This window comes from Meriones unguiculatus, chromosome 17 (assembly GCF_030254825.1).
Source record: "Meriones unguiculatus strain TT.TT164.6M chromosome 17, Bangor_MerUng_6.1, whole genome shotgun sequence".
Taxonomy (NCBI): Eukaryota; Metazoa; Chordata; class Mammalia; order Rodentia; family Muridae; genus Meriones; species Meriones unguiculatus.
Window position 1 is genome coordinate 98,195,529 of NC_083364.1, and position 16,167 is coordinate 98,211,695.

General features: G+C 47.1%; 1 protein-coding gene across 3 annotated transcripts in view; it reads right to left on the reverse strand.

Moving 5' to 3' along the window:
• Dscam (DS cell adhesion molecule) overlaps positions 1-16,167 on the reverse strand; it is a 547,677-nt gene that overhangs the window by 168,180 nt on the left and 363,330 nt on the right. For all 3 annotated transcript variants that reach the window (XM_060370834.1, XM_060370835.1, XM_060370836.1), the window contains exon 11: positions 4,756-4,929. In XM_060370834.1, the coding sequence (XP_060226817.1) occupies positions 4,756-4,929 (174 nt within the window). The remainder of the gene's footprint in view (positions 1-4,755; positions 4,930-16,167) is intronic.

Consider the following 16,167-nt stretch of genomic DNA (forward strand, 5'->3'; position numbering starts at 1 on the left):
TGATCACATTTATGTACACCCAGGCGGTGTCTTGTCAGCTTGACACAGGCTGGGTGTTCTGGGAGGAGGGACCCCAATTAAGAAAATGCCTCCATCAGATTGGCCTGTAGGCAAGTCTATGGGATATTTTTAAAAATATGAGTAATATGAGAGCCTAGCCCACCGGGGGTGGTGCCACTCCTGCGGATATAAGCTGGCTTGCGGGAGAATAAGCAACATTCCTCCACGTTCCTGCCTTTGCTCCTCTCTGAGTTCCTGCCCCGACTTCCCGCTGTGCTTGGGAATAATGAGCCCTTCCCCTCCCCAAAGTTGCTTCTGGTCAGTTTTCTGCTGTGGTGACAGAAAGGGAAGGGGAGCAGCATACTCTCTGGCAGCACAGAGCCCCGCCCACTCTGAGCATGAGAGGGCGTGGCCGGCCAGGCTGCACTGGGGTCGGAGTTGTTCTGGGGCTACTGGCTTCATCAGATGCCAAGAGTAACTACCTCTCCAGGGATGCCCCTGCCCCTGTTTGAAAAGCAATGCTCTTTTATGCTGCGTGAGGGGATCAGAAAGGACTGAAGCAGAGCAGCAGACAAAGAAAGAAAAGAGCTTCTTGCTCAGTGTGGGCTTCTGCAGTCGGTGTTCCTCGAGAGATACAGCGGTGGCGGAGCTTTGGAGAGGCAGCTGCAGTCCTGCGCCTGAGGGACATTAGGAGTGACTTCTACTGAGAGTTCTAGTAGTTCAGGGATGCTTTTCTCAGAAGAACCACGTTCCTGAGACTCCAAACATCCTCTGCTCCAGTAGAAGAGCGCGGCCAGGGTGCCTGGGCACTCTTTGCACTTGCTGCCCATGGGGTTAGAGGTGGCGTGGCTCAGAGCCAGGCTTGGTCAGAGGCTGGGCCTGCTGTCTCTGTCGTCACCACCAAGGCTCCCCTGGTATTTGCTTTTCTTTCCTGGGAGCATTTTTGGTAGAAGATAAATTAGAGCCGAGATGGTAGCGCAGACTCCGGAGCAGGAATGCCAGCTGAGTTGGAAGGCTTTGCACAGATCCATCTTCCCTCACACCCCCACCCTGTTGACGGCTTTCCCTGACAGTTCCCCACTGTGTGCCTGCTATCTGAGAGCTGCACCTTGTGCCTGCTTCCAAAGAGGGCTGTTGTGCTGGGTTGTTACTAAAATGTCCTCTTTTCTGACACGTCTCTGAAAACAGTAAGCAAACTGGAAGAGTACTAGTCAGTGATTACCCACTTTCCGCTGTAGCCCCGACAGCCTTCAGGGACAGATCTATGCTTTGCAAATGTGTTTGAAGCTTAATTCTAGTACCGCTAATCCAGCCGTGCTCTATGAGAAGCTGCCTGAGGAAGAGGCAAGCTCGCTCATGTTGTGTTTAGAAATATGTGCAGTACTACACAAAAAAACTAACGAATATATACAGGATTCAAAAGAGCAATAACCCCAATCATCTAATCAATACATGACCAAGTAAATAAACAGTTTTGAAGAAAAAAAAAGCAAGTGAAAAACTACCAACAAACACACAAAGACTATTCACCTCTCAAGTGAGAACACGGCAATGAAAACTACACTGAGCCTGATTTTATCCCTATTCCCTAGGCAGAATAGTTCGCTTCAAGAAAGCCAGTGACAACAAGTGCTGGCGAATAATTGTAGGAAAGGAGCCTTCATGTAAGGTTGGGGGGATAGTGCAACCACTATGGAAATCAGGATTGGTATGCTTGAATGATCCCGCTGTTCCTCCCCTGGGAATACGCCCAATTATCGCACCACAAGGACATCTGCTCACCCATGCTTGCTGCAGCAGTATTGACTACAGCCCAACTATGGAACCAACCTGAGGTCCATCAAGAACTGAATGGAAGAAGGACATGTAAGACACACACACACACACACACACACACACACAAATACACACATGCACACACACAATTTAAAGGGGACCACTCGGACTATTTGAGAAGGAGAAGGGAATTCGTGGTCAGGGGGACAGGAGAAAGGCGATGGATGTGGAAGATGGGAAAGGCTCATGCTGCACTTGAATGAATGGCTGTGGTAAAACCCATCACTGTGTGTACATTAGTTAAAACAATAGGAGCAAGACTGAGCAAAAGAGAGGGGAATGCACTTGGCAGCTTTATTTCCAGCTGGGCAATCTCCTTTATGTTCAGTTTTCTCCCATTTGAAAGTCTCCAGACACTTGGACTTTTCCCCAATGGCAGAGGAGCCTGGCCAGGAGTCTGGGAGTATTCCCTTGGTGCTGATAGTTGGGTCAGGTCATAGGCCCCGCACGACTGCCTCCCGTGAAGCTGGGGTCCTCTTCCCTCCTCCTATACTATGTCACTTACATTTTCTCTTCCAGAATATTTTCCCGAAAGCTCCAGTTTCTAAAGAGTCATTGTATTTTTTTTTTATCTCTACTGCCCATGATCATGCTGTTTTATAACACACTAATTACATGGTTTCAGAAACCCCAGGACTTGGCTGGTTCTAAGAAACACATGCCCACAGCCAGCCTCTGCCTACCATCCCCATGTATGTCACATGGAGACCGCTCTTGCTTTGTTCTGTGAATTGTGCACATCTTTTTTCCTTTCCCTTCTCTCTGCAGTGTCCCCCTGCCTCCAAACCCTTGCCTTTTAGACTCTACATTCTTTAACATCAGACTTCAATGTAACAGGACTTTACTCCCTAACTCTTCAATGCTTTAGTCAGGTCCAACTTCTATGCCGTGACCTGGGAGACGGTCAACAACAGTTTTTCCCAACCATCCTGAGGCTGCATATCTGAGACCAAGGTCTGGTTGGACTGGGTCCTGGGGAGGCTCCCTTCTGGGTTGCAGGTTGTGTTCTCTCCTGGGTCACCTCACAAAGCCTTGTCTTCTAACACCATCACAGTGGAGATTAACTTCAGGCACCCAGATGGTGCATAGATGTCACTGGTCTCACAGTGGGTAGGGAGCCATGATCTATGACTCCGAGTCTGCTCTGCTGTGACCCCTGTGCTCTTTGCTGCTCAGGTGTCCTACACAGATGCCCACTGACTGGACACATGCCGTCTTCTGGACGTCCTATGTGGTAGGACACACACCTACCACATAGGTGTGGAGGAGGAGACAGTAGCGGGGGTGGGAATCTTAAGCGTCTCTGTTTTACATTTTCCCTGTTCTTTTATGGTCTTTTACGAAGCTGAAGTTCTGCCTTCATGACACACGCTACTCATTACCTCACACAAACTACTCTGACCTCTTCTGTGTTGCTCTCCCTTCTAAAGCACAGCTATTTTCATCCACGAGGGCAAACCCATGACCAATTGACATTATGTATGCCATAAGACCTCATGCTCTTAGGTAGGACAGAAAAATGTTTTGTAGGACAGAAAAACTTGTAGGACAGAAAACTAATGTTACAAGCTAACAAAATAACCACCAACTATATTATTTTCACAGTAGAAAGACAGACTGGTGTCTGCATGGCTTCCAGGTCTTAGGTTACTAATATTTCAGAAACTCAGAATTAAAAAAAATAACATTTTAAAATTGCTGATTTCACGGTCTAGCTTTGGATTCTTTCAAATAAGTTTCCCCAGAATACAGAATCAGGAAGTTCAAATATTATGCATTAGATAGGTGCAAACTGTATGTCAAAGCAACCTCGTTTTAGAACTGCAGTATGCTTCTCTACTCCAAAGTTTAGCAAACCTATTTTTCTGGTAGAATAATGGACTAAAATAAATTCTTAGTGCATAGGGTACGTATTCACCCATATAACAAGGTTTTGAATTACACACACACGTACGCCCAAACAGTTTAAAAACGGGGTCCTCCTGAACAGATGTGGCTTCTTAAATATCAACAACAACCTTAAACCTCTTCAAGCAGAGAAGGTCTGAACAAAGCCTTGCTGTCAGGAGAAAATCAAAGCTCATCCAGCAGGAAGCTAGTCGTAAATGGACATGAGCCATACGTAGCCCCACAAATGTTTGTTATGAGCACCACCCAGCAAAGAACGGCCACCCTGCGTTCTTTCCTGGGTATTCAGTGATCAAAAGTGTAGAGAGATTTCACCATGAAGAGCCCCCCCACCCCGTCCCACAGCACAGACCTCACACCAGCACCCATGCCCACTCACACTTCGCTCTGGCAGGCCATGAGGTAGCTAGTGGCTACCTTTACATTTCTTCTTACATTTCTTTTACTGGGGTAGGGCTGGAGGGTGAGCGTGCGGCTTGGGGGTACAGGTGTCACAGCATGCATGTGGAAGTCAAGGACAGTCTGCAGGAGACCATCTCCAGTCCTCTCCTTCCACCATGTGGCTTCTGGGGATTGAAGTCAAGTTGTCAGGCTTGGTGGCAAGTGCCTTCACCAATACTTTACAGGAAATCTACTGCTGAGCCAGTTCCCAGTGAAATAAGAATTTCTGCAAGGCCATGCACCAGACCATTCCACAGTAAGATCAGTGCACGCAGAGAGGGGGCTAAGGTCCTCTGGTCAGTTAGGGTATCAGAGCCTGTGGCCAGTGCCCTAGGGACCTGGCTCCTGAGGAGCTTCCACCCTCAGGGTGTGGGGAGCCCCAGATGGCTGCTGACAATTGCCTAGCTATTTTCCATTCCTTTAAAAAGTATTTTCAGTGCTAAAACCTGAAAACATCAACTACACCCAAGCCTGTTTTGTTTTGTTCTAAGACAGGTATGCCCTGCGCCAACTGAAAAACTCAGCCCCCAAAGACCGAGGTAGGTAAAACAAAACGTTCTTTCTTCTTACTTTTCACTGTGAGGTACATGGACTTGCTGACGTCTGCGCCCACATCGTTGCTGACCTTGCAGAGGTAGTAGCCACTGTCTTCTTCCACAACGTGCTTGATCAACAGGGAGCCATTGCTCAGGACCTGGATTCGGCCATTCAGGGCAATTGGCTGGAACTGGGGGACCCCAGCACCTGGAAGAGAACCCCAAAAGGAACCATGATGCCAAGAGCAATGATTAATCTTCACTTGGAACGTGACTGCATTCAGAATCCTCTAAGACTGAATCCTCTATGTCTGGGCATGTCTGTGACGACATCCAGAGATCTTTAGATGAAGAGGACCATGGGTGTGGCAGGATCACCCTACAGTCTTGTGTTCTGGGCTGAATACAAAGGGGAGAGGCCCCCGAGGGATAGCATTGCTTCCCAGTTTGCTGAGGTGGGAGGAGTCCCAGGCACACATCCCACTGCCATGAACTTTGTCTTGTCCACCTCACGACAGACCATATCATATTAAACTGTGAGCAAAAGTCCACCTCCCTTCTTTAACTTGCTGCTTGCATTTTTTTCTACAGCAGTGAAACAAAAAAGTGCTTCACAATGAAAATAAACACATGGACAGCAAGATCAAGTTCATTCTGGTACAAGCACACTGAACACACTTCACACAGGCAGTCTTGGGGTATGCCAAGCCACACCTTTCCGGTAACATTAGTTATTTAGAGAAAACCACACTTACTTCGAGTGACAGTATTGCAGAGAATGAGAGTGGAGTGCTTATACATAGTCTCTCCATAAAATGCCAAATTTGATGAGTGTTAAGCAGCTGATCAATTATTCAAAGAAATCATAGTAGAACAAGCCCAGAGAACATGCTGCTCATCTTGTGGACAAACTTCGTTCTGTTTTCTGGCTTTAACGTGGACGTGAACAGGAGCATGCTCCTCGGGGGCACAACGCCTAAAGCCCTCACTCGCTGCACATGTTCAGGGGCACACTGGCTCTCGGTGCGGCTGCGACAGCAGAGAAGACAGTGCACTCCCAACACGATTAGATGCTGTTTGAACATGTGCATCAGGTTATTGTGCGAAAACACTGCTTCCCAGGAGTGCTCGCAGGTGGCTGTGCTAGGATCATGGGTGCGTAAGAACGACTCACATGAAAAGTCTGGATGAAACTCTTGGGAAAGGATCTTAGGAATAACTCAGCAGAGGAAGAAGGCCCTGGTGGATGCCTGGGCAAGCAGGGGCTTGGGGAGCCTATCACCCTGACTGGAGGGTGGCAGCCTGTGGAGGATGAGTCCTGGGACAGTCAGCCGTCCTCCTGTCCTCTCTTCTTTCTCTGCCCGGAGAGTCCGGGCATACAGTAGAGAGTCAGCACGAGAGCTGATACGGTTTTCCTACACGAAGCTCACAGTGTTGGTCAAAGACACTTCCCTAGGAACCGGCCCGGAGCAGACCAGGTCTTCTGTGCCCACCCTTCCTCCACGGAGATTTCCCAGCAGCACAGCTGTCGTGTGAGTCTGTGTGTGTATATGTGGATTCCGGAGTGTACATGCTGCCTGTCTTTCCCTGATTCTGCTGCAGGGACTCCAGAGCTGGGTGTGAGCCAGAGAAACATGGGATTGACTGTTCCTGAGAGGCTCTTCCGCCCTGAGTAAGACAAACAGAACCTTGACAGGGGTGGCTTCTCTCAAGACAGAGCTGCTGCAGAGGGTGTGCAGCAAATTGATAAAGCTGAAAAGAGGCTGGAGAGGTGACTCAGTTGGCTAAAACGCATGGGACTGAGTCAGGTCCAGGGCTGTGTGGTCTCGTAATCCCAGCACTGAAGAGGAGAACACAGAGATGGAGGGTCCCCGGGCAGACTGAACAACCAGTGCTTTGGGATGGCCAGCCCCAAGTTCAGTGAGAAATCCCTCTGGGACAGTAAGTAGAGAGTAATTTAGGGAGCTGCTAGTGCTGACTCTGCGTGTGCGTGTATACAAACACACGAATGTCAAGTAACAAGAGGCCCCCAAACGCAGTGCTGCCGACAGTGAGGTGACATCTGAGGACAACCCAGGCAGGACTCTGACCAGGTAAGGTCCCCACTGCGCAACAGAGACCTGGACTCAGCACTCCTCAGTATCTCCTAGGCAGGCGTCTGTTTGTCAGGGAAGTCGCTGCTTCCCTTCTCTGCTACCGACGTCAACATCTTCCAGCAAAGGGCTGTGCATAACTCAAACAGCCTGCGACAGGCCAGGGGCCCCGCACTAACTCCCAGGCTGTCCTACCCCCATGCCACCTGCTGCTGCTCCCTGCCCTGACAAAACCCACCCCACTCCACCCTAGCTGTGGTTCTCTACCCTCTGGCTGCCTGCCTGCAAAAAAATTGTTCTTTCCACCCAATAAATGGTCTAGTTCTGTGGTTTTGTGGTGCACATTACAATAAACACATGAAAATAATACTCATCCTTGAACACATACATATACACACTATACACATACAGATACACACACAGGCTCTCACACACACACATATACACATACAGACACACACACAGACTCACACACACATATACACATACAGATACACACAGACTCACACACACACTATACACATACAGATACACACACAGGCTCTCACACACACATATACACATACAGACACACACACAGACTCACACACATATGCACATACAGATACACACACAGACTCACACACATATATACACATACAGACACACACACATATGCACATACATATACACATATACACAGCTGGGAGATTACACATACAGATATACACACATATACAGACACACACAGACACACACAGACACACATACACACAGCGGGAAGATTCTCTACTTCTACCAGTGATGAAGGAAGCCAAAGAAGGAAGCTGTTTGCCCTCTTCAGCATCATAATTTGCCTTCCTTAGAGTGAATCCAGGCAAGTAGGTAAACATAATTACAAAGAAGTAAATTGCCTAAAAATGAGATATGAGCCCTGTAGAACAATTTACTTTCAGCACATGAGAGGGGAGGAGGTCATAGGTATAACACAGCGTGGAGGAAGGACTGGAGAAAGCTGTGACCTGCTTCAGCCTCAGCTTTGGACCAGGATCTACCAGAAAAACACATGACTCACCCCCGCCCTCCCCCTCCCTTAGAGCAAAGAAAGAGAGGGATAGGAGAAACATAACTCTATCAGGAGCAGAGGAAACCACTGAGCAAATGCATAATAATTTGCATAAACAGGGGAGATGCCAATGAAAATTTAAAAGTATTAAAAAGAGAAAATACAGTGCTTATGTGTGCGAAACATGATCATGAAGCTTATTAGCAGGACATAGGAGAGGAAATGACCCAGTCAGCAAGATTCATCCATATTGAAACAAAAAGAACAAAAGAGGGACAAATATAAATCACTCACTACTCTCAAAACATTAATTAGCATCATAGAAGAACAAAGAAAAATCTATAAAATAATTTGTTTTCTTTTTATAAAAATAACTTTTTATAAAAACGAGAAAAAAAATAATACCACTATCAATGAATTTGACATAATGAGCATTTACAGAACTCCACACTCAGCAAGAGTGGGGCAGGTAGGTAGTAAAAGACTCTGGAGCAATCACTGCAAAAGACACTGCCTGAGTCCCAAGAGACAGCCTAAACCCCAAGAGACACTGGCTAAACCCAAGAGACAGAGCCTAAATCCCAAGAGACACTGCCTAAGCCCCAAGAGACAGAGCCTAAACCCCAAGAGACACTGCCTGAGCCCCAAGAGACAGAGCCTAAACCCCAAGGGACACTGCCTGTGCCCCATGAGACAGAGCCTGAGCCCCAAGAGACACTGCCTGAGCCCCAAGAGACACTGCCTGAGCCCCATGAGACAGAGCCTGAGCCACAAGAGACAGAGTGCCTATGCTGAAGGCCTAGTGGGAGGTGTTGGAGGAGGGCTTTGGGAAGTGTGTAGTTCAGGAGGGTGGAGCTCTTAGCAATGGGGTCAGTGCCCTAGTAAGAGTGCACTAGGAGAACACGCTTGCCCACTGTGAGGGCACAGCAAGAAGTCAGTAGTATCAGGAATGTGGCTTGCCAGTTGGTGTCTAACTTCGGGTGCTGGGTTAATGGGAGGAAAATTCTGCTACATGAGTCTTGGATTGTGTGGTGGGACAAGTGGAGCAAAGTCAGCCAACAGAAGAAATAGTGCTGTCAGCTGTGAAGCGGATCTCAATAAATGTTATAAAAGGAAAGTAGTGTGGGAATATATGTGGACAAGCTCCAAGTCTTCAAAGATGTGAAAACCAACAATGTGAGCGTATTTGTTTGTTTCTTTGTTTCTTTGTTTTCCCAGACAGGGTTTTACTATGTCGCCCCGACTGTCCAATAGCACTCTCTGTAGACCAGGCTAGCCCAGGACTCAGAGATCCACCTGCCTCTGCCTCTTGAGTACAGGGACGACAGGTGTAGACCACCACCATCCAGCAACAATGCATTCTTAACAACTCATGAGCCAAAGGTGAAACCGCAAGAAATCTTAGAAAGTACTCTGAGTTGAATAAAACCAAAAAGAAATATATTAAAATGTGTGCTATGTGGCTTACAGCAATTCCTCCATGGCATGTATAGCATCGTGTGTAGCTTCAAATGCTTGTATTGATTGCAGAAAAATAAATCAGAGATCAAGCATTTTGCTTGATGATACTACATCAAACACACACACACACACACACACACACACACACACACACAAGGGGAAAAGGAAAGAAATCATTAAAAAGCTGAAATCAATGAGATAGAACAGAAAAACACTAGAGAAAACTCAACAGAACTAAAAGCTGGTCTTTGGAAAGGAAGGTAGAATTGGCCGAGAAGAGAACAGAATAGACAGAAACATAAACAATTACAATAAAGCTGTGACTATATTTTTAAAATGACAAAGTAAAGTAAGGAACAACTCAGTACCAGTAAGTTTAGCAATTTCAATCAAACAGATAAATTTCATTAAGAAATGAGCGCATCTCACTGGATAATGAAAACTCTCTGCTAACTTGCACACTGTAGTTTTAAATGTGAGCTCTCTGTGGTGCTTCGTAGCAACTCACTAAAAAAAAAGTGGTATTCCCCTTTCTTGTGAATGACTTCAATCCCACCATCTGGAGAGCTGACACCATTCAAATTTTCTAGACACATAAAAATCCATCCCTACTTTAACTCTAAAGGAACTTATGGCTCAGTTCCAGAGCAGCCGTGGAGTGGCCAGCACCTGCAAATAGCTCTCAGTGTAGCAATGTTGACTTCAGCCTCTCGCATCCTCTCCTCCCTGACTTCTCTCTTCTAGGATGGGAATTGTGCTGCAAGCCTGCCATGGCATGAGCTGACTCAAGACAAGGCTCCAGGAGAAAGGTACAGAGGACTAACTCTAACCAAGATCCTGTGACAAACTACATCCTGCCAGTCAAGGAGAGAACAGGAAAACCCTCCACGGGACTGCAATGCTGGCTGACACTCAATAGTGCCCTTAGAGAGCCTCGTGCAGGGACCTCAGCTGGGCCTGTATTCCCGACCCCCACTGTGAGGAGATGAGACTCTTGTAGGAATCACAGCGACTCACTCTGAGGGAGCTAGTGGAAAGACTTCCTCCAAGGGTGGAGCCATTACTCAAGCTCCTGATTGTACGCTGTACTCTACAGCACAGAGTAGCCACACAACGTTGTTATGTTGGTATTTTAATTTGCCATGTGGTTTAGTCATCTTGTGATTATTTGACCTTATTTTAGGGCCAATGCTGTGAACATATCCCCTGACTTCTTCCATCCATGTGGAAGATGTGGGTCAACACACCATCTTTATGGCTAACCTTCAAGGGACATTCTGAATCAAAAGAATAAAGTTTAAATCAGTGTATACAACCTGCAAATCATATTTCTGTTAGCATAAGGGAACGTGCTGGACAGCGGCCAGGAGCAGCACAGCAAGCACCAGCAATTGGTAACAAAGAGCTGTCAATTTTCTGTGGCTTCCTGGGCCAAGTGGGGACAGTTCTAGACTTCATCCCAAGAAATAAAATGTTAAAGTGTTTCATAGCTCACATACTGGCTTACTAGTGATGCAAACACACAGGAAACCTTCCCTATTGCTGGGAAGCTGCATCTCACTGTGTGTCCAGGTGCTGAGGCTGTGGGATTAACATTTAGAGCAGCACAGGAAGCAGGTGGGTGAGAGTCAGAAAGACCCAGATCCCAATGGGGCCTGTAGACAAATGGCTCATTCTCTTTGGCCATAGCCAAACTTTGGGCAGAGTACAGGGAGTCTTATGAAAGGAGGAGGAGATAGTAAGACCTGGAGAGGACAGGAGCTCCACAAGGAGAGCAACAGAATCAAAATATCTGGGCTCAGGGGTCTTTTCTGAGACTGATACTCCAACCAAAGACCATGCATGGAGATAACCTAGAACCCCTGCTCAGATGTAACCCATGGCAGCTCAGTCTCCAAGTGAGTGTCCTAGTAAGGGGAACAGGGGCTGTCTCTGACATGAACTCAGTGGCTGGCTCTTTGATCACCTCCCCCTGAGTGGGGAGGAGCCTTACCAGGCCACAGAGGAAGACAATGCAGCCAGTCCTGATGAGACCTGATAAGCTAGGGTCAGAGGGAAGGGGAAGAGGACCTCCCCTATCAGTGGACATGGGGAGGGGCATGGGAGGAGATGAGGGAGGGAGAGATTGAGAGTGAATGAGGGAGGGGGCTACAGCTGGGATACAAAGTGAATAAACTCTAATTAATAAAAAAATAAATTGAAAAAAAGATTGTATGTGGCAAAGGAAATGAGCTTGTAAAAATGTGAGTGTAAATAGCTACAGTTCTATTGGTAATACGTTCAAAGAGCACATTTATAACTGGCTGTCGGCTGGAGGGGCAGGTGAGGCAGACTGAAGCAGGGCACAGGGGGGGCGTCTCTTTGCTCTCTCGATGGCATCCCAACGAAAGGCCGCAAGCTATTCTTTCTCCTCTCCAGGACGAAAGCCCCTTTCATCCTTGTGGAGAGGGGGTGTTTTCCCTTTCGAAGAGTGAGCAGTTTTTACTTTGAAGAGAAGTTTCCTTTCCTGAGAATAGTTGGTAGTCCCTCAGTGAGGCACTGTGACATGGAATTATAAGATGAAATAGCTCCTTTCTCTCCAAGTTGCTTTTGGTCATGGTGTTTCGCACAGACACAGAAAGCAAACTAAGACCTTGGCTTCACCAGGCTCTGGTTTCTGCCTCATGTGTGAGGGGTATTTACAATGACTTAGGAGGAGCAAGAAGGAAGAAGCCAGCATTCTCCTTCACGGGCTGTGCATGAGGATACAGGTAAATTCTGTTCACAAGATTGTTAGTACCTCGAGGCCTGTCTGTAGGCCACAGCTGCAGACATGGGTGCAACAGCTTCTCAAGGTACCTACATTTCTCACGTAACTGTAGGACAGCTTTCCTTCTCTCACCTGTCTTTCTCCAGATGCTACATCCTCAGTCTCCCACAGTAAACTCTTGCTTAGCATTGCAACCCCCACTAAATATACCAGTGTGCAGGCAGTTTTCTCTTCAGATCTGAAGTTATGTTCAGTGGGTTGTACAGCTACCTCCCCTTAATTCTGCGTGTATGTGTGTGAAGAAACCTATCCACTGAAGACAATGAAGCAGCTTCCTTGGAGCCTTTTCTCAGTGTTCCCTGGCTTGGTAGGTAGGGTGTGAGTTTGGCACATTCATGTCCTGGTTGTAACTGTGCGTCTAATAGGAAGCAATTGTTTCTTTATCCCTGAGACTCAACACCAGCTCTGCATTCAATTTCTACAAAACTGAACTGTGAGGCAACCACAGCTAGCGCTGATGTTGCCTGTGACACTGCAGGAAGTGGACGTGGCCAGGTACACAGTAGATGCTACCCACGCTTTGCAGTGGGGCTCTGAGAAGCCCGACATCTGATTCTGATGGCCAAGATCCAAACTGCACCTGCTAGATAGTTTTATCTCAACTTGACACAAGCTAAAGTCATCTAAGAGGAGGAAACCCCCGTTAAGAAAATTCCTCCATGAGACTGGGCAGTAGGCAGGCCTGTAGTTCATTTCCTTACCTAGTGATTGATGGGGGAGGGCACAGCCCAGTGTGGGTGGTGCCCCTGTGGGAGGGTGTCCTGGGTTCCATAAGAAAGCAGCTGAGCAAGCCATGGGGAGCAAGCCAGTGAGCAGCACCCTCTATGACCTCTGTGTCAGCTCCTGCCTCCAGCTCCTGCCCTGCCTGAGCTCCTGACTTGTCTTCCTTCAATGGTAAACAGAGATGAGGAAGTATAAGCCCAATAGACCCTCCCCTCCTCAAGCTGCTGAGTTCATGGTGTCTCTTTACAGCAATAGGCAAAAGAACTGCTAACTAAAATAACACCCCCACATAAGGCTCTCCAAATATCTGTACTTGGGGTGGCTGCCTCTTCCCACAGAAAGACTGCTAGAGAGTTTTTGGAGAAAGAACAACAACAAAGAGAAAATTTGGAGGAATGGGGAAGGAGAGGAGGTAAGTCTGTCAGGAGCCTGGGCCTGGTTGAGCTGGGCGCCTCCAGGCTTGATGGCTGCTCATGAGTCCCCACTTCCCTGGCACTGATTCTCCACCCATGCCAGGAGAAGGTTTTCATATCTACCCAGTTTCTCTCTCTCATTTTTCTGCTCTCAGTGGAAGGAGATAAGTACATTGAGCATCACTTATTTGTTTCCAGCTCTTTCTTTCTTTTAGATTTATTTCTAAATTTATTACAATTCATTCACTTTGTATCCCAGCTGTAGCCCCCTCCCTCATTCCCTTTCTTGTCCCCTCCCTCCTTCATCTCCTCTCATGCCCCTCTCCAAGTCCACTGATAGGGGAGGTCCTCCTCCCCTTCCCTCTGACCCTTGCCTCTCAGGTCTCATCAGGAGTGGCTGCATTGTCTTCCTCTGTGGCCTGGCAAGGCTGCTCCCCACTCAGGGAGAAATGATCAGGGAGCCAGCCACTGAGTTCATGACAGAGACAGTCCCTGTTCCCATTACTAGGGTACCCACTTGGACACTGAGCTGCCATGGGCTACATCTGTGCAGGGATTCTAGGTTATCTCCATGCATGGTCTTTGGTTGGAGTATCAGTCTCAGAAAATATCCTTGTGCCCACATTTTTTGGTTCTGTTCCTCTTTGTGGAGCTCCTGTTCCCTCCAGTCTTTCTATCTCCTCCTTCTTTCATAAGATTCCCTGAACTCTGCCCCAAGTTTGGCTATGAGTCTCTGCATGTGCTTTGATACACTACTGGGTAGAGTCTTTCAGAGGCCGTCTGTGGTAGGCTCCTGTCCTGTTCCCTGTTTTCTCCCTCTTCTGATATCTATCCCATTTGCCTTTCTGAATGGGGTTTGATCATCTTACCAGCATCCTCCTTCTTGCTTAGCTTCTCTAGGTGTAAAGTATATTTATTCTGTATTACATGTCTAAGATCGACTGATAAGTGGGTTGTGTTTCAGCCAGGGCTGCTCAAGACCTGCAGTAGCTGCCTGCCCTGCTGTGATACAGGAACCAGATACTACAGTCTCCTGGCTCAGGGCTGGGGTTGATTTATCCACACTTGTTCTGTCTTTTTTTTTTTTTTAACTGATTTATTTTTATTTTACGTGATTGAATGTTTACGTGTCTGTGCCTCATTTGTGCACTTGGTGCCACAGAGCCAGAAGAGGCATTGGATCTCCGGAACTAGAGTTATATATGGTTGTGAGCCACCATGTGAGTGCTGGGACCTGACCTGTGACTTCGGGAAGAGAGTCGGTCTCTCAGCTTCTGAACATCTCTCCAGCCCCAGGTGCGTCACATTTAGAGGCACCATACCTTCGTGCCCAACTGACTATCATGACTATTTGAAACATATTCCATTACCAACATAATTTTAATGTATCATCTTTATTGCTTCACTAAAATAATAACGCAAAACACACTCCTGTGAGGTTGGAAACCATAAAGAACCAGGGGTAAAAGGAAACTTCATTTTGGTTCTAGGGAGCAGGAACTACTGCACACTGAAGAAGTCTGTAAGCCAACAAAGAGCTGGCAAAGCGTCAAAGTGTCTTAAAGCTCTAATAACTGTTCACCCTCTGAGGCAGCCATTCTACTCACAGAAAATAATCCCGGGGGAAAAATAAACACATCTACAAAGATCAATGTAATGGAACACAGCATGACATTTTCTAAGAATAAAGAGCTGAAGGAAAGCAAAATACAGTGAAGTACCAGAGATACCTGGGAAGAGACCAGGCTATGGCAAGACAGCACCCCTAAGTAGAGCACAGCTTGCTGATTCCTCTAGGCTGTGGGTGAACTAGCCACAGAGCTGGGGGTGCTGGCACAGCTGGGGTGGCGCAGTTCTGGAAAGATTTTATTTTTGTATTTATCTTTCCTCTGTTAATTCAGTGCACTATTTACATGATTTGTGTAGTTCATTTAAAATTATTATCAATTAAAATTATTATTATAAATTAATTACAATTTATTCACTTTGTATCCTAGCTGTAGCCCACGCCCTCATCTCCTCCTGGTCCCTCCCCTAGTCCACTGATAGGGGAGGTTCTCTTCCCCTTCCATCTGACTCTAGCCCATCAGGTCTCATCAGGACTATCTAGATCCTCTCTCTCTCTCTCTCTGTGGCCTAGATCTTGAAGTGGAGCAGATCCAGGTCAGAGAGGCAGCCATTCTTCCTGGCCCTTCCTCCCTGGGAGTGTGGAAGTGGCTCCCTAGCTTGGGAGTCTTCTCTAGAGGTTAGGGGAAAATGACAAGATTCTCCTAAAGGTCTGTGGGAAAAGCTGCTGATAACGTAAGCGAGCTAGCAAGAAAGCTTGTCATTTGTGATGACATAGACATGACCAGAGGACATCATGGTGAGCCAATACGGAGAGACCAAAAAAAAAAAAAAATGCTGTGTGGCTTCATTCAGCTGTAGATTACAGAACAACTGAGTTCATGGAAAAGGAAAGTAGAGAAGTGGGCATTGGAGGCTTGGGAGCAAGGCTAGAGCAAGCTGGGCAGTCACTGAAGATGTGACTGGGGAAGGAGGAAGGCACTTGGCTTTCAGGTTCACTGCAGGGTAGCCCATAGCAACAGTGCACCATGTATTTCAGGGCGACCAGGAGGACGGTTGAGTGTTCTATTACAAAGAACGAAGTGGCGGTCTGTCAGCTCCTCTAATATGAGCATGACAATGCATGCAATGCATGCAATGTAAAAAGCACACACTGAATGCTATCTGTGTGCAGTTACCTGCCAATCACAAGCAAAACTTGAAAGCACAAATGAATCTCTAGTGCTGACATCTCTACATAGGGGGAAGAGTGACTCTTGGAAATCTTTGTAAACTCTTCTCTCTCTCTTTTCACTTTTCAAGGCAGGGTTTCTCTGTGTAGCTCTGGCTATCCTGG